At 38.1% G+C, this 19,497-nt stretch overlaps 1 protein-coding gene across 1 annotated transcript; it reads left to right on the top strand.

The window, feature by feature from the left end:
- The first annotated feature begins 857 nt into the window (after positions 1–857).
- Positions 858–11,468, top strand: tmem218 (transmembrane protein 218). The gene is made up of 4 exons (XM_060896343.1): positions 858–1,162; positions 1,293–1,432; positions 3,254–3,356; positions 11,068–11,468. The coding sequence occupies exons 2-4, from the start codon at positions 1,326–1,328 to the stop codon at positions 11,200–11,202; spliced, it is 345 nt and encodes a 114-aa protein (XP_060752326.1). The 5' UTR covers positions 858–1,162; positions 1,293–1,325; the 3' UTR covers positions 11,203–11,468.
- Positions 11,469–19,497: the final 8,029 nt, after the last annotated feature.

The raw sequence follows: 19,497 nt of genomic DNA, 5'->3' as shown, positions 1-19,497 counted from the left end.
CGCGCACGCACGCACGCACACACATACACACATACACACACACACACTATGGACGAATTCAGGATTGCCAACCAGTTTACAACGCAAGTCTTTGGCTTAAAGGAAAATCCCAATGCATGGGGTGTGAACCGAAACCCCCACTATGGAGGTTCGAGGCAAACATGCTAGCAAATAAGCGACCTGAACCCCTTGCCTTCCAATTGAAACCCCTATTATTACAGTTCCAATTTCTTGATAATAAATTAAAAATGAAAACTCTCCTGTAAGGTAACACATTACAAAGTACTTGAATAACACATGAATACCCTTTCCATTAAGGTCAAATCAATAGCTGCTTATTGAAGCTTTACCATGTTAACATAGCCTTAATCTGTTTGACTGGTCACTTGATCTGAATGTGATTAGTCCAAAACTCAATAACTCAAAACAATCAAGCCAATAAATAATATCTTATAGGCATAACATAATAATATTAGTGATGTAACGTGCTCTGTTAGTGGAAAGTTCATAAAAACGTAATAGTTCGTTATGGCATGTTTACAACCCTAAACAAAATAAAACGACCTATATACAAACCCGTACCTGGACTACTCTAACAAAGGACATACTTAAACAGTTTAATGTGGTCCTAACATGTTTAATACCACACTTCTGGGCCCTTAACTTTAAATTGTAAGCTTAGTTACTTTGTTATTCATTTACATCTACATTTATGTCAGTCATGCGAAATGAATATTTACATCTCAGAGTGCCAAAACTAGTGATTATTTTATTTTAAAACAAATAAAAAAAACAAGACTACATGAGGACTACATGAGGACCACATTTCCCAGAATTCTGTTGCAGCAAACCGATTACTCTGATTGGCTGGTTTCCGTAACACGGGAAGTAAAGACAGACAACAACAAGCTTTGTATCTATGGACAAATATGATTGATATAGCGGGCTTTTCCTGACTCGTCTGGAAAGCGTGTTTGTTTGTATTTTTTTTTTCTAACCAAATTCAGCCTAATTTCAACAGCGCCACAGTGTGATCTGCTGTAAGCAGAAGCAACATTAGCTTGTTTGGCTAACAGGTTAGCGGATAAAGAGAAAACCCGAGCTTTTGCTTAACATTTAACTTATATTAGAAAGCTGATCTCGATATTCTGCAAGTTAAAATGTAAGTATACCAGACTAACACAAAGATGATGTTACGTTTGAACTTTGTTCCACACACTAATAAAAACTGATTATTTTCAAACTGGCAGACTAGATTTAGTTCTAAATGTGATGTCCTTTGTTTTTGACAGTTTGCTGTGTAATACACGGTGTACAGGTGAGTTATGGGCGGGGTGCTGGGGGTGGGGGCAGGTGTCTTCCTCATTGCCCTTATATGGATAGGGACTCTGGTCCTTAGTCTCATCATGTCCCGTGCTGCTGTTGCAACCAGGTAAGTCCATCAATAGCTTTCTTTCTTGCTTGTTGTCAGACCACAACTATCCAGCTTACATAATAATGTGACACTGAAGTGCCCTACATGCCCAAGTACACTACATGCCCAAACGATTGTGGACACCTGACCATCATGCCCTTTACAGTATGTGCTTGTTGGACATTCCTCTCCAGATTTAATCCATCTTTCCTGTTAAAATAACCTGCACTCTTCTGGAAAAGCTTTTTACTAGATTTCTCATTCAGCCACAAGTGCATTGGTGAGGTCAGGTAGTCATGGGTTGGAGTCAGTGTTCCAGTTCATCTCGAAGGTGTTCACTGGGGTTGAGGTCAGGGCTCCTGAGTTCTTCCACTCTGTCCTTGGTAGACTATGTCATTCAAATGGGTATTATCATATCAGTGAAAGGAAATTGTACTACTACAGCATACAAAGAAATTCTAGAAGTTTAGAGAAGAACCGTATGCGTGTGGTGGTCAGGTGTCTACAGCCATTGTACAACAAATGTACAAAACACACAAGAGCAACACACAAAACAATAATCCGTTCATACATTAGTTTTCAGTTTAAAGCCACTTTATTCTGATCAGGGTTGCAATATTCTAAGACTGAAGTGAAAATACACCCAGGATGGAATACACATTCACTGCAGGGCATCTCACACCTCAGTAGTCACTTTTTTCTTTACATCTAAGGGCAGTTTAATCACACTGAGCTAATGTAATGTGAGATTATTTAGGAACCTAGAAAAAGGTTTGCAAGCAAAAACTTTATTTATTATAATGTTCGCTCGATGCCAGTCTGGAAAACGTTTCTAAATCCTGTAAAGTTTATGAAGGGCAAAATATATTTAGACCTATATGAAAAGACTAACTACAGTCTGCTATAAACCTGTAATAGTGTGGAGATGTCTAATGAACTTTATTAGCGCTTTTTAAATGTATGCTGTGTTTAAGCGCAAGAAGTAAAACATTTATTCATTTATTCAATCATTTTCACTTATTCATTCTAGTCATTCATTAATTCTCTTCACTTCAGATTCACTTTATTAATCTTTACTTTATCCTGTTTTTAATGAGTAGAGTTACAATAAATGTATGCAGTGTTAAAGAGCATCAATTATCAACCCATCCATAAACCCATCCTTCCAAACACCCACCAACCCATTCATCCACCCACCCTTCTATCCATACATACACCCAACCACTCATCCTTCCATCCATCCAAACATCCATCAGCCTATACATCCATCCATCTATCCACCCATCCATCCACCAAAAACACTTCTCAGAAAAAATCAGCAGCTTTTTTTGCTTTATTAAAGTGGAGAGAGAGCGAGGAATAAACAGAGTTTGCTTAGTGAGTGACTGTTTATAGCTGTTATAAAATAAGTGATAAAAGGAAGTAACTTCTTTAACAAAATTAAAGGATGTTTTACAACATTAAAGTTAACTATAAACAGATGTTAGTGTTGGCAAGTCACTGAGGAATAAAACATTTCATGACACTGTTATTAGTCAATAATTAACTTTGGGGCAGTAACCCAATTTAAATTGGGCCACAAAGTTACCTCCTTGTTATTGCTGCAGTTGTCACTAGCAGATTGATATTCAATATAGCATATGCTGTGAACATCCTGATCAGCCTCAGCCATGGACAACACAACTTAAGCATCATTATTTCTTTCACCTCAAGCATTCTTTGTTGGTGCAAAATGATACATTGCATTATGCAGCAATACTGTGCATTTTTTTTTAGATCTTCTCCATGTATTTAAATTTATGTACATATTAAATGAATAATGATCTATTCTTTGATCAGGCTTGGGATTGTTCCCTTGGTGCTGTTGGCTCTAACCATCACCTTGATCCTTGTGCTCTTCCCTCGAGCCTCTGAATTACCATCTCCTGTTAAAGAAACACAGGTTAGTATGTTATTTTCATCATTAAGGAAGAACCACACACATGCTCCCCACCTCATACCCCATTCCTAGGATAGACAATGGATCCACTGTGACTCTGACCAGGATAAGCTGAAGAATGAATAAATGCACACAGGATTAAAATCTGCTTTTTCAGGCCACCCCTCAGATTTTGTCTTTTATCATTTGTGAGTGAATATCTCTAAAAGTCTAATTGTGTAACGTTTTTTATTTCAAGGGACACACTGGTAAAAAAAAATTATTAAGCACATTGATAGATTTATTGAAAACATGCGTCTCGGTGGTGCTGTTGTCTCTAGATGGATTTTTAATATTGATCAAATTATTTTTTTTTGTTTGTTTGTTCGAATGCTACATTCTGAAGATGACAGTACATTTTGAGAGGGCTATAACCATTCTACATGCAGATCATTTCTTTTCTGCTTTTCTTTCGTTTTTCCCTTTGTGTTCGCTTTTGATATTTTATTTATGTACGCGCGGCTCAAAAAAGAATTCTCTTTAAGTCTACTTCACATTTACTCACACAGGCAGCATCCCAAATGACATACTACACACTAAGCATTGTGTACTCTACCGTCTAGTGTAAACATTTTAGAAGGGTAGAATCATCTCAAATGGAAGTAAAAGTAGAAGCCATTTCCCAGTTGAGGACGAGTGACTTCAAACAGACGTAAACAGTGATGTCGCTAGCTTTAGCAGAATATAATGAATTGTGCATAGTGAATGTGGGCTACTTTATAAGACGTCTTGTTCATCAGAGTGTCTCCAAATTCTTGAAGTTTAAGACTACAAAGAATATTTCTTATATTTTTTTAAGCAGCAAAAAGAACTGCAAAAGTGTCTAGGCTGAGATACATGCAATGTTCATCTGTCGGTTTTAATTGTTTATGCCAAATTCTGTAAAAGATAAAAATAAAAAATAAGGCGATGGTTAGTTAGCAAGTAGCTGCTGTGGTGTAGTCAGGCTCAGGTATAGTAGGCAGTAAAGGCATGGACAGTAACGCTGTTATTGCCGTGGATACGGCCGTCTGGAGCCTTCTTTGAGCTATCGTTGAGTCTGTCAGCTTTGTGGTCGGGTCTACATCAGCGATCATCTGAAGACTTCGGCGGGCAGGAATTAGTGTTGGGTCTGTGGTAACTCGTAAATGACGCTGACCTGTTCTACAGAAGCTCTTGGTTGCTCAATTCCACTCAACTACAAACTGACATTATTTATTTATTACTATCCAGTGTCACCCAAATGAGATGAGATGAGTTCCCTTCTGAGTCCAGTTCCTCTAGAGGTTTCTTGCTCATATCATCTCGGGAGTTCTTCCTTGCCACCATCACCTAAGGTTTGCTCAAAAGGGAAAATTGTTAGCAATATACATATAATAACTTAATTTAAGTGTGTGTAGAGTTTGCATGTTCTCCCCGTGCCTCGGGGGTTTCCTCCGGGTACTCCGGTTACCTCCCCCGGTCCAAAGACATGCATGGTAGGTTGATTGGCATCTCTGGGAAAAATTGTCCCTAGTGTGTGATTGTGTGAGTGAATGGGTGTGTGTGTGTGTGCCCTGCGATGGGTTGGCACTCCGTCCAGGGTGTATCCTGCCTTGATGCCCGATGACGCCTGAGATAGGCACAGGCTCCCCGTGACCCGAGGTAGTTCGGATAAGCGGTAGAAGATGAATGAATGACTGAACTTAATTTCACTTTTAACTTTTAGACTTCTTAATTTCACTTTTAAACTTCACAATTTTTATTCTGTTTATATACTTACGTAAAGCTGCTTTGAGACTATGTTTATGGTTAAAAGCGCTATGACAAAAAAAAATGCCACCGGAAACAAAATAGAGCGTTGGAACATTCCGGAAAAACACTGTTATAGACACTGATGCTGACACTGGAGACTCCATCAATATATGTTCAGTTTAATACAATTTTAAAAACAGTAGCTTTTAACATTGTGACATTGCCACAAATGCTTTAAATGATAATTTCATACCGATTAGGTTTTTTTTTAGGAGACATTTATTTAACATTTATTGCAGGTGTTTCTGGTGTCAGTGCTTTGTAACAGTAACAGTGCTTTGCAAAGTCTTCAAGACATGAGAGAGAGAGAGAATGAGATGCGAGTGAAGAAACGACAGGTTATCTGTCTTTACATAAGTAATAACAGAACCTAACTTTTCTTGCAGATTTTCCACAACATCAAATTAATCCATAAACTGTTATAATTCACAGAATGTTGTTCAGTATTCATTCATTCATAGTTAAAGGTTGTAATTACTGGCAAATCATGTTGGTAAGTGAAATAACACACTCTAGACTTCTTTTTTTTTAACCAGAATGCATGGACTAGTGTATGGACAGTACACAGCTCCTATCCATTATGTAATCATGCATTGTATGTCACTGTTGATGTAACGGATTTATAATGATTACTTTGGACAGGAGTGGAGTGCAGATATTTTTACCCCAAACAGATTTAAATGTCAGGTTTACAAACCGAGCTTCAGGGCTACACTGAAAGGATGCAAGCTAATAGACAAAAATGCAAGATGACCTTGTTCCCAATTTACATTTTCTAATTGTCATGCTGCTTGCATTGTAAGGTGTGTGTGTGTATGTGTGTCTGTGTGTATGTGTGTTTAACACAAAGACCTGGTATGGTTTATCTCTTTGCTACAGCAGAGTAGCACAAACACCCAGCAGCATATCCCCCGATGTGTTTCTGCCAAAAACCTGTATCCTCTCTGCCAAACTGCCCCAACAAACACACACACACACACACACACACACACACACACAGACACACACACAACACCACAGCCACAGTTTACATTCTGCCTTTCAGCCTCAGGTTAATACAGGATGGATAAGAAAAAAACTAAATATAAAAGTTTTGAGATTTTCACAGAAAATCACAACTATATTTTTAATATAGTCATTAAAATACACATCACAATACACAGCCATCACAATACACAGTAGTTTCTAAAGTAATCAGTCACTGAGCATTAAATCATACTTTAATAATCAGGAAATACCCAGTCATGGTGTCCTGGTTATTATTGTTTTTGAGACTATTCGTCTGTAGGACAGGATGAACTCAGATTTTAGCTACAAGTGAAAGCAAAGTGAAATGGTTACAAATGTCATGGCAATGATTACGCTTGTGCTTCAAAGTCATATATTTATTTATTATTTTTTTGAGCTCAGTAGAGCCAGTTGGATACTATTGGTTACTCGTGTGTAGGCCACAGTGAGACCTGTTTCTCTTTAAAACTGTCAGGGGAGACCGATGTGGACCTAAAAGCAGTATACTGACTATTCGATTTCAAGTTTAGAGTCTTTATAAAATCCAGGGATCGAAGCAGGGAGGATAAGGCAGCAAAACATAATCAAGGAACAGTCCAATAATCCGAAGACACAGGCAAACAGAGCACTACAGGATAGGAAGAAAACATTTTGCTGTTGTCGTGATCACTGTCCATTCAAAAGTCTTGTCTAATCTAGAAAACTGTTACTCAAACTGGCTTTCTGGTAGGTTTCAGGTCTTCTTGAGAGATAAATTCAAACACTAATTGTAAGATGAGAAAGGGTTCATTTTAGTAGTATGGCTTCTCACACGGCACTTAACTCTGAGTTATCGTTGTTCTAAATGTCATGTTTAAAAGTTTCGAATGTACTTGGTGTTAGAGGGTACTGACACCCTACTCTGAAGCATGGTTAGCAGTGGTTTTGTGGTGATAACCTCACACTGCAGGTTGCACGCACATGTACAGTGAAATGATGCGGTGTTAGAATGTTACGGTTAGATGCTTAGAAACAGGCAACCAATCAGGAAATAAAAATCCTGTGCCTCGTATCGGCTCAGTAGCATCGGGGGAGCAAAACAACTGACCTCATAGAAGTGCTTGATGTAGAGAGCGTGAAATACTTGACACTGTAAAAAAAATTCCAAAAGTTGGGACACCTGGGTAGTTTTTTCACTCATTTTATTTGTATAGCACTTTTAACAGTGGACACTATCTCAAGATTTCTGATTCAAGCTTTGCAGAAATATAAAGAAATATCAATAAAAATTAAATAGTTTTTACATATTTACGTAATTACATATTCATCCACAATAAAGAAGCCTTAGGCAACAAAGGCAAGGAAAAACTTCCTGAGACGATGTGGAAAAAATCTCTAGAGGGACCAGACTCAAAAGGGAACCAATCCTCATCTGGGTGACACCGGAGAGTGTAATCAGAAATCAGTGTGATGTCCTTTCTACAACTATATACTGTATAGTAAAGTCGAATTTTGTAACCTGGAGCTTTTGAGCAAGTTATAAATCAGTAATTTCTGTATTTATTATAGATTTAACACTAATTCCTGCTAAAGCCATCAAATGTTCAATGATGAAAACCCAAAAGTGGGCGTGTGCTGGATTTATTCAATCATTGTTGTTGACACTGCAAATATCTACATAAAAATGTTAACCCAGGGTTTAGGAATATACAGTGTACATACTAAAGCGTCAGATTATGAATAGCCAGGATTAATTGTTAACCATATCCTTTGCTCGTTGTTTAGAATGTCCCAGGATTATCTATGTCAAGTGTGAAAAGCACTGATAATGCTCTCAAGATTTAAGATTTTATTTGCCATATATGTGTACGTTACTTATATGTACAGTTATATAATATATACAACTTGCAGGGAAATTAAAACTTGGCCACTCCTTCTTAGACTGTGCATATAAATATAACAAAATTTAGGCAACTAATTAAAAGATAGAATGAATAAAAATAATAGGGAATAAGGAGAGTTAATAAAAGAGTAGAATAGTATGGAGTTATGTAATTTGAGACAGGATGTTAGGTTGATAATTCAGTTATACAATTCAGTTTAGTGACCCATTTTTCCATTGGTATTCACCACACCTCACATTCATTTCTGATCATGTAAACAAGGACTGCTTTAAATGACCACAAGATATGCACAACAGCCATCATCGGCTACATCCAATTAAAAGCAAGTATATGTGAGTACATTTGAGTAAAGACATCCGAAATAAAGTTACAACCTTTATTTTAACTTTCTCACTGTGGAAAAGTCTTCAGCGAAGAGTAGTTTGTGCTTTTGGTTTTCCAGTAACACGACAAGCTACATTTTGTATTATCCGTACATACTTCAAGAGAGAGAACAGAAAAGAGGCTGGTCAGGGACTATTTATAGCTACTTTAATTAAATGATAACAGGAGCTAGCTGACGGTCTTATGGTCTCCTCTGCATTAAACATAGCTATAAAAGACCTAAAGAGTTGTTAGTTGTTGAAGTAAAACACTTCAGAAGGTACTATAACAGGAGAATAGTCAGCTTTGGCATGGTCACTGTAATGATGCTTCACACCAGGATAGGTCACACCTCACTAGTACTGTTTTCCTGTAACAGCACATCCTGTCTTATTGTATTGAATGGTTACAGATTCTAGCTTCATACATACATACTTATCAATTACATATCGATTCGTTCATATGATCTTCTAATTGGACGAGACAATTCACTTTATTAGTGAATTTTAATGTCATTTCTAATGCCTACTCAGGGAAAATGACCACGGCAGTCTTATTCTGATGGAATGATTTGTCCACATGAGGAATACACAGTTATTAAGTACAAAGTAAAGGAAATGTACATTATAAACTTTGAATGAATAAACAACAGCCACACAACATAATGCAATCACAAAATCAAAATTAGCTGAACAAAATTAAATCAGTATTTTTGATTTTACAAATAGGGGCAAGGTGGCTTAATGGTCTCCATGTTTACCTTGTACCTCCAGAGTTGGTGGTTCGAGTCCTGCCCCTCCCTCTCTCTTTCTGTGTGTGCGTGTGTGTGTGTGTGTGTGTGTGTGTGTGTGTGTGTGTGTGTGTGTGTGTGTGTGTGAGCTGCCTTGTGTCCTGAGTCCCCTGGGACAGACTCCAGGCTCTCTGCAACCCTCTGTAGGATAAGCACTACAGAGAAATGGCTGGATAGATCTGTCCTTGTTAAGGGATGCACTGAATTGTACAATATACTTTTGAATAAAAAAAAATAAACTGAAAAAAGTTGAGTTTCAAAATTAGCTGAATAATAATTGAATAATTATTTCACTAATCATGATTAGCGTTTCAGCCATTATCATGCATACCTAAATACTCTTGAATATGTATACTATACATACGAAATAAGATATATATCATTGCTGTTGACATTTCAAACTATCTCTAGCACTGTGTACAATGTGTGGCATAGTCGTTTAAGTAGACAGAATTGTAGATGGCTAACCAGCTACTTTACACAGCCTGGGATTTAAACAGCAGAGCTGTGAATTTTCTCTGAAGGTGAGTCCCAAATGTGTCACCTATTAAGATACTTTTAGTGCAAAAAATGCTAAAATATGGATAAGTATACCTGTATGTTTTTTGTTTTTTTCTAGATCAAATAAACGTATAAATAATTATTGCTATGAACACAATATCAGAACTGCTTTATACACAAATGAATGCTCTTTTTCAGTTCTAAGTGCATGTGGAGAGCAAGTCACCCAGGACTGTGTGCTCCTGCTCTGCTGCCTGTGCTAAAAGTTTCAGCAGATCCTCAGCTTCTCCTGATAAGTGGCGGTCTGTTGTATAAGAAATGCTGGAGCCTTCGCTGTTGTACAAAAACATATCACAGTGCCAATTAGGCTGGCCCCAAACAGGATCTGGGCACGGCTCACTCAATGCCGCATTAATAAAACATGGCCAAAGCTCCTTGCTTCGCTAGCCGGCTAATTGGCAAATTAGAAAGTGAGATGCGTTAAACGAGAGAACACTGCATCCACTGGAGACGATGCCCTCCCCCATTCGTGCACACACACACGTTCTTTCTCGTTCTCTATCTCCTTGTTCATGTCTGTCATTCTTTTACACACATTCACACAATTTTTCTTCCTCTCTCTCTATCTCTCTCTCTCTCACACACACACACACACACACACACACACACACACACACACATTAGTTATTTCTCATTCTCTATCTCCTTGTTCATGTCTGTCATACTTTTACACACATTCACACAATTTCTCTCTCTCTCTCTCTCTCTCTCGCTCTCTCTCTCTCTCATACACACACACACACATGCTCAAGCTTTCTCTCTCACTCACTCACTCACTCACACACACACACACACACACACACATGCTGAAGCTTTCTTTCTCTCTCTCACACACACACACACACACACTGTTCTTAACATAGCTATAGGTACGTCTGTTTCTTTATTATTTCTTCGCCTGAATCTTGATGTTTAACACGCACACTTAAATACAAACCCGAAAAGATTTCAAATCTCATTTTAAGGAGAACTAAAGCACACCTGGGAGTAAAGTGCAAAACGGTGTTGTTTTATTTTTTTATTTGACAACAGGGCAGATTTTCTATTTGTGATCAGGCATTTCAAAAAGATGATCAGATATGATCATAATTACACAACATCGATAGTGTATATAAGAAAGAAATAAGCAAATGGAGTGCAAAGTGCATTTTGTAGCATTTGAGCCTCTGAGTCACTTTCACGAAGGAGTTCTGCTGACCTCTAGCGGAGAAATGAAGATTACAAACTAGCGTTCGCTTTTGTCTAAAATAGTGTCAATGCTGCCATGTTTATAACGGTCTAATCTGCTGTGTTTCAGATTGTGGACACCTTCTTCATCGGCCGTTACGTGCTCCTGGCGGTAGCGACTGTAGTCTTCCTGGTGTCTCTATTCCTTCTCTTACCCTTCCACCTCCTGGAGCCGGTATATGCCAAGCCCCTGAGACCCCACTAGACCAGGGCCACAGTTCCCTCAACATCAGTGAGGCTGACTTCACATGAGAGGCCCATACAGAGAGGCTCCAGTGTTTGTCTGCTGGCCAGATCAGATTACTGGACCATGTTCTGACTGAAAAAAGTGGACTACTGTAAAAACCAAGCTGCTACAGTAAAGGCAGAGATATAATTTTGATTATCTCCAGTTTTAAGCCATCAGAAAATGTATTGAGTTACTTTGTTGTTTTCAGGTGATTGAATAAATTCTAAAAGCTTTGGACTACAGATTGGGAATTTGTTCAAATCCCAACACCACATGTGCATGACGTCAGGTGCTCTGTTGTGTGCTGTCTCAGTTGTATGTCTCTTCAGATAAAAAAATTGTCGGCCCAATGAGCAACTAAATATGTAGCTATGTTTCTCACTTTTGTAGTTGCTGGTTGTATTTTTTAATTAAACCATTTTTATTGCTATTTATTTGTATAATGTTTTGCGTAATACAAATCTCAGTATTATTAACTGTGAGTGATTTAGTCAAGAATTGGTGCCACTCTATTAACTGGTGACCTGCTACCCCTTATTGTCCATACGGACAACACAAACCAGACATTTCATCAGCTCTGCACCATTTTAACATGCTAATTTGGCTCACCAGAAGCATTCTTTTAAATACTGTCTCTTTACACAGTGTGACAAAAGCGCTATGAGGAGAATTGGGTGCTTCAGCAGGATGTCAAGCTGTGCAAGTTGATTAATTTGATTGTAATGTGATTTTTTTTTTTATTGTAGCACATTAGTAAAAAGTTCATATACCTATAAGAGAGACGGACATCATTATAGCACTTAATTCATGTGAATGTTTGTGTGTGTACTGTGTACACCGAATACATTATGAAGCTTGCTGGGGTCTAGTGTTTGCATCGAATAAAAGAGAGTTTGTTTAGAGTCTGTAAACAGTTTGGCTGGTCCACATCTTTTGAAACACTAACTCAGGCTCCATTCATTCTCTTTGTTGCTACACAGTTCTAAACGCCTGAAGCGGTATTGGCAGATTTTCCAGAGATTATCTTCTTGAGTCGGTAAACAACTCTCACATCCTTTTAGTGCCTTTAAATGTTATTTACTAATTGGAAATGGGAATTTGAATAAATAAGAGCCATACAGATTGCCCCTTTAAAAGAAAATCTGCTATGCTGTCCTATTATAAAAAGTTCTTTATTTATAATTGAACAGCTTTTACTAAATGCTTTACAGATTCTGTATGAGTTTGTGTTTTTTGGAATGTGGGCTCACCAGGAAAAAGCTTTTCATATCTACCTAATCATTCATCATGTACCATCTGTGCCTGATATCTCCCTCTATAACAGACCTGTGCTCATGTCTGACAGTGTATCAGTCTATCTAGTGGAAGGGACAAAAATTTAATATTTGATATTTGGCCTCAGTTGTGTGATCTCCCACATCTCAAGCTTCTTAAAAAAATAAATGAGAAGGAGATCAGGGAGCTGGGAAGGACGTGCAGTGAAATTCCAACCAGTCTGATGAAAGAGAATCTAATGAATCAAATCCAATCCTATTAGTTCCGGCCCACATCTCAACACTGAGGCTTTCTGAGGGCTAATAGATGGATAGATGGAGCAATGGTTGTGTAGAGGAGCAAGGGAATAAATGGAGTTCTGCAATGATGTTAGAGTTATTCTGACCTCCATAATTACAGAATCATTAAATGAATCATTTAGGAATCATTCAGAAATCATTAAATAATTATTTCTGCAGATGGCTACTAGACCTATAGGTTAACACTTCAGAATTTGTGTTTGGTGTGCAATATCAGTTTATTTAACAGCATGGTATTATCAGAAGAAAACACAATGCTGATCAGCAGTATGACCTCCACCTCTAGTTTTCTTGCATAGGATAGTGTTTCTTCTACCGTCTTTCTTTCTGTTCCTTTCTCGCTTTCTTTCTCCACACCTCAGGTCTCAGTTGGTTTTCATGCTGGTTGTGACTCTCTTCTCTCTCCAGGGAGTGGGAAAATGAGTCGAACAAAGCGACTAGGGCAGCAGTTCTCATTGGGAGTCTGAGCGGGAGCTTTTGTGGTGCAGCCAACTGGACATACAAAGAGACGTGAGAGAGACAGAGAAAAGGAAACCGAAGGAAATGGAGATCCAGGGATAGAGAGGTGTTAGCCTAGGATGTGGGTGTGGGTACTGGGGTTTGGGGTAGGAGAGTAGAAGCAGGATAGCAGAGGGGGACGGAGAGAGAAAAAAGGGGTGGGGAAAGTGGGAGGGGGAGAGGAGTAGATGCTCTTTTGTGATCCACTCAAGCAGAACTCCTGCTCCCACCTCCTCCTTTTGCTTTTGCTCCTGCCTCCTTTTCTCGGCATGTCACTGACCTTTTAGTCCTAATCCTAACCCTAAGAGTCTAGTCTGTAGAGTCTGGATCTCATGTTGAGGGCTAAGGTCTAAGATCATATCTTATTATCCTGCTGTATTGAGTAGTTATGTGAGTTACTCTGGCTCTGCCCAGTGGAGAAAATGTAAATGTTTAAAAAAAAAAAAAAAAAAAATAGCCTAAGATATGTAATAATAACAACAAGAACAATTATATTATTGTTGTTGTTTAACTGATATAATCTCATCAACAACAACAATAATAATAATAATAATAATAATAATAATAATGTTAATTAGTTAAAATATATATAGGTTAAGTAGTAATATTTTAAAATAAATTATTATTATTATTTGTGGTAGTAGTAGTGTAATAGTGTAATGCTTTTTGTGAGGAAGGTCTCTATCAGGAATCACTTCTAAAATCACTTCCTTTATTTCAAAACTGGTAGCTGATGGCCACATAAACGGTAAACCCTGATTGCAAGGGCGGGGACAGTTTGAGTTTGGAATTCTCAAGTCGAGATTACTTTAGTGGCTTTCCTTCACTTAAAGCCTAAAGCATGGGCTTGTAATGGTTACCCAGGCAATGGTTGATGTATTTTTGGCAATACAAGTGTGGATTTTCTCACTGCCTCTCAGTCCTGCACCATTACTCCTTTTGTGTGAAGGCTTGAGGTGCTGTCACAGCCTCATGCACCTCCCATCTCCAACCCCCAACTGTTTCTTTTTTTATTCTTTCTCTCCCTCTCTTTCCACAGAGGGGATTATCTCAAAGTCCCAACTCCTGGCCTTGTTTGATGGGTCATTGCAGGCAGCTATAGACAATCTCTGCCCAGTCCTGATGTCCTGAGGTGGCTTGAAGCGTGGCGTTTGACATTTTTAACAGGGATGCGGTGCTCTATGTAGAGCCGGATAAATGGGTCTCCATGGTGAGGCAATGATAGGGGTGGTGGTCAGTGTGCACATTATGGTTGATGTAAAAATATTTCTAAAGAAATCAAGGTTCTGTTAGTTTTATCTCATTCATGAAGAAATGCAGTTTGCTAATACGCACCCTTGCCCTAACCCATTTATATTTTTTCATATTTGAATGCTTGTTCACATCAAATTCTTATTTTTATTCATGAAACTGTGTGATTTCTCCCAGTGGTTTCATTTTGATATGAACCTTTTATATGAAATGCAGTTTCATCTGTAGAAAAGAAGTGGGGGGCACGGTGGCTTAGTGGTTAGCACGTTCGCCTCACACCTCCAGGGTTGGAGGTTCGATTCCCGCCTCCGCCTTGTGTGTGTGGAGTTTGCTTGTTCTCCCCGTGCCTCTGGGGTTTCCTCCGGGTACTCCGGTTTCCTCCCCGGTCCAAAGACATGCATGGTAGGTTGATTGGCATCTCTGGAAAATTGTCCATAGTGTGTGAATGAGAGTGTGTGTGCCCTGCGATGGGTTGGCACTCCGTCCAAGGTGTATCCTGCCTTGATGCCCAATGACGCCTGAGATAGACACAGGCTCCCCGTGACCCGAGGTAGTTCGGATAAGCGGTAGAAGATGAATGAATGAATGAATGAATGAAATAAAAGAAGTTCCAATATATGAACCTGTGTATATGAATGAAATGTCTATATATGAGAATAAGCCAGTAGAAAAACTTTTATTTATTTACATTTTAGTGTCATTTTTACCTAATCTTTGTGTCATCCCATGCAAACATTCAAGAGCTTAATGAGTGTTTGTATTCCTCAAGAAAAAAAATGATTCCAGTTGCATGTACAGCAACTGATCCAGCTGATAGGTCTTATCACCCAATTCCCCCATTATTGATTTCAAAACTTGGAAATCACTTGGAGTAAAATATACTGAGCATGTTGTCTGTGATGGACACTCAGACCACATGTGATGTGTGTGCAGTATGGGGTTGTGCGTTGTTGTGCTATTATATTAACAAGACACCAAATTTGCCAAAATCCAGGTAATTTTGAACCTGTTTGGTCACGATTCCTTAGGACATCCAAATGCGTGGCAGTAGTGAATCACACTCAGAATCTTACCTTTTAGAAAGCTAGTACCATTAACAACCAATCCTTAAGGAGAATGTATTGGATATACTGTATACAGTAATGTTACTTTATTCTTTGCCACATATGAACTCAAAGTTCCTAATTTCCACATGTTCACACTAACATGTGTGTGGTCTCCAGCCTAAACTTAGGAAGTTGTGGGGTTTAAGCCCAGAACAGGTCAGGCTTGTTGCCCAGCATGGTCCTTGTGTTCACAGTGAAGCGAATCAGTGGGCCTGGAGAGACTGACACTGGGTCTGTCTATATGAGACTAATCGCTTTTTCCCTGTTGTTTGATTCTGACCACTCAGCCACGATGATGTTTGAGCCCCATACTGTGTGAACAGGCAAGGACAAATTTCTCCTAGCTCTTTGTGCCCAGGGCAAACCCTTTTCCAAACTGTTTTGCCACTGATGGGGGGTGGCAGGAAAAAATGCCTCCTTTGTGCCTTTTTTTCCTTGCCTGTCTTTCCCTCAGCAATCAAAAGCCACGAAATTCCTGCTGTCAGATTAATTGATATGTTTTGGGTGAAAATGAAATGGCATTCATTTATGGTGAAACAACTTCTACTTAACAAGTGAAAATGTTCCAGTTGCATTAGCGATTTCAGTTGCTCGGCTCGACGTTTTCATCGCCCCGGAGAAGATAAAAGACGAGTTTGAGATCGAAAAATAGTCTGGAATCTCTGAATGGGTCACAACAAAAGCAGTGCCTTTCATGCTAGGCAAGCCACTAAAGCCATTGGGGAAGGTCAGATTTGTTTGAAAACACTCCCTCTTGGCCTCTCTATAGCTTTTCTATAATGGTATGTGGTAAGCTCAGAACGAAGTAAGATGAGTGCATCAATTTGCCCAAGATGAGTGGTATGGACATGATGCATGATGATTTCTTTTTGGCCGTTTGATGGTTTAAGAAAGAGAAAGATGGCTTAACACTTAATGAAAGTTATTAATGAAAATGATGCTCACCAATAAAGAGCCCATCCTCCCTCCATTGCCTTGCATCGCCTATCAAACCCCCTACCCAACCCCTCCTGGCCCCACATCCCAGCCTTGTTTTCTATCTATGGGACGTGCAGAACGAATGACACAGATGTTGTTGGAGGAGACAGCACCCCGTCCCTCTCCTCCTTCTCCTCCTTGCTCCCAGCATGAGGTCTCAAACTTGTTTTTCAATCATTGTGTCCTCCAAGTTCTTTCCCAAAAGGGAACAGAGAGGAGAGAAAGCGAGGGAGAGGGAGGGAGAGAGAGAGAGAAAGAGAGAGAGAGCGAGAGAGAGCGATAAAGAGAGAGAGAGAGAGAGGGAGGGAAAGTGAAAAAAGCACTGGTGGAACATAAAGAAAATTCTTTATAACAATCCCCAAATAACTTACAGGTCTTCCTGTAGCGATCATCAGCTAAAGCTCCCAAAGGAATAAGTGAACAGTGAAAGAGCAGAGAAGACAAGTGTTTCGTTGTGGATCTTTTCCATGTGAAGATGCAGCTCTCATTATGGCTGCTCTGGCTTGCATTCCTGTGCACCTGCTCAGCACATGCGTCAGGTCACTGCAAGTGCCACTGCACGTGTCTACCCGAGGACCAGTTACAGGTGGCTAAGAGGTCAGAGAAGGTAGAAAGCAAAGGAAATTATCACCAACGCCTGGCACACGCGCCTCCATCACGCAGAGGCAGGGGTCAACGCAGGAAAGGTAAAGTCTGAGCCACAATCTCTTACATATCTGCTTCTAGTCAAGAGGTTCTGGATGCAGTGTCTTATGATTTTGTCCATGATGTGATAAAGTAAGATTATTATTTCATGCAAAGAAGAATTCCATATAATGCTGTGTGCTATAGACAGTTTTCCATCGGTGCTCATCTTAATAACAAACAAATTACAAAGATTGAAAAGATGATCGGTTATGCATGGATTATGCTCCACTTGGTTGTTTCTACTCTGGATAAATTCCATTTTACAATCTTTGTCAAGCATGTCACGGTTATGTTCATACAACAGCTAGTAGGAGAACACTTTTTGTGTGTCAGCATGGGGGCCAGTGCATGAAATCAATGCCATTTGTTAAAGCTTTTTTCAGGATTTTTTTTTCTTTGATGCCTGGGAGTTACTGCATTAAAGACTTTGTTGTGGCTAGCATGGCTCAATTACAAACATCATACTGTGGAAAATGTCTCTGTTGAAGTTGTTTAGAATCTCGTTTCTATGGAAATACTTTCAAATTCATTTCTGACTTTAGACTTTGTTTGAATGGGTGGTGGCTGTGAGGATACACAGTATAAAAGATGAAATGTACCATGCATCTGAAAATCAGTGGATAAAAATGAATAAAAGTGGAACATTTGCATGCATAATGTACTACAAGTGTTTCTTACATTGGCTTATATTCATCCATAGAAATATCTGAGTGATAAAATATTTTATTTTTAGATTTTTAGTTACCTCTTAACAAATATCAATAAATCAACTTTTTTTGTTTCCTTTTAATAAAGGTGTATTATACAGATATTAGGATAACTTTGAAGGATTTTGTCTGACCTGTAGCATTTATCACAAAAAGTGAAATAATATTTTAAAACGGATTATGTACTGATACTTTTTATTATTAGTATGGATTTTTATTAATAATTAGTTAACTGTCAGTACTAATAAAAAATATCCATGGTCAATAGTTTCAAAAAAATTTACTAAATAAAACCAAAGTTTTTTTTTTAAATGATCACTAATTTAATTTGTTGGATTAGTTTAATTCTGGTTGGATTACAAAGCAAATAACATCTCAGTACATCATCAACAGTGTTTCCATTATGAATGAATGCAGTTGATGTTATGTATATTGTGACACTCTGGTCTGAATATATTACACTCACATTAAACAAGAATTTGAAATTGATCATAAATAATCCTCTTTTCTCTTTGAAGCGCCTGTGTAAATAAATCTTCCTTCAGTCCATTTGGGACTCTTTTTCGTTCAGCGATCCGCTTCTCTTTTGTTGCTTCTGAAGGCTGCTCGAAGTGCTGGCCATCAAGGCCATGATCTCTGGATCAATACATGTCTATCAATGAAGCTGAGGCCTTTTCAACTGACAATAGATAGCTCACTAAACACTTTTTCATTTAGGTCTTTCTCAAAGGAAAATGAACTACCATTGCATATTTTTTACTCTGACACTTTTTTCTGCTCTCTATTCTCACTCTATTCTTGGCTCTATGGCTTAAAAGTACTAGATGTAGTTTACCGCCCTGAATATTTTCTCTAGGACGTCTCAGAGATGTTTTGATAAAGTTGTTTAAAAGCATTATCAGTGCATTTTTTTTATTTTTGATATATGCCAAAATATAATAATTGTTTTATTACATTTATAATATTTATTAAATACGTCATAAAAAAATAAATAACAATAATTTATAAAATACTACATATTAGACAATAAATAACTTAACTAAGTTCTTAACATTATTAATTATTATTATTATTATTATTTAATTTACATTACTTTTATGTCATTTCAGTTATGCTATTTTTGTTGATTAAACTTTTTTTTTTAAATTTTAACAGTAAATTAAATAAAATATATAAATTGATACAAATAAATCTAGTTTTCACTAACACATAACATACAGTAATTGTGATATGGGTGATCTCAGTCTGTATCAGTGTTCAGGGAACCGGAGGTATTTCCATGTATTGTCTTTGTACTGAGAATTTCTGCTTTCCTGTTTTTGCTAAAGCACACGGCTGTTCTATATTCAAAACAACGAAAAAAAATAAATAAAACAATCTCTTACATACCAGCAATAAAATTGACTGATTTTTATTGACTGAATTACCACTGAGTTACAGTTTTGATGGAAAAACATTTTGAAGAACTTT

The sequence above is a fragment of the Tachysurus vachellii genome, chromosome 20 (genome assembly GCF_030014155.1).
Source record: "Tachysurus vachellii isolate PV-2020 chromosome 20, HZAU_Pvac_v1, whole genome shotgun sequence".
NCBI classification, from domain to species: domain Eukaryota; kingdom Metazoa; phylum Chordata; class Actinopteri; order Siluriformes; family Bagridae; genus Tachysurus; species Tachysurus vachellii.
This window is presented reverse-complemented; position numbering and strand designations above follow the sequence as displayed.

Bases quoted from the DNA above. Each gene is read 5' to 3' on its own strand.
- tmem218 (XM_060896343.1), top strand. From the start codon at position 1,326: ATGGGCGGGGTGCTGGGGGTGGGGGCAGGTGTCTTCCTCATTGCCCTT. The intron at 1,433-3,253 runs GTAAGTCCATCA...TTCTTTGATCAG, and splicing joins CGTGCTGCTGTTGCAACCAG to GCTTGGGATTGTTCCCTTGG. The intron at 3,357-11,067 runs GTTAGTATGTTA...GCTGTGTTTCAG, and splicing joins CTCCTGTTAAAGAAACACAG to ATTGTGGACACCTTCTTCAT.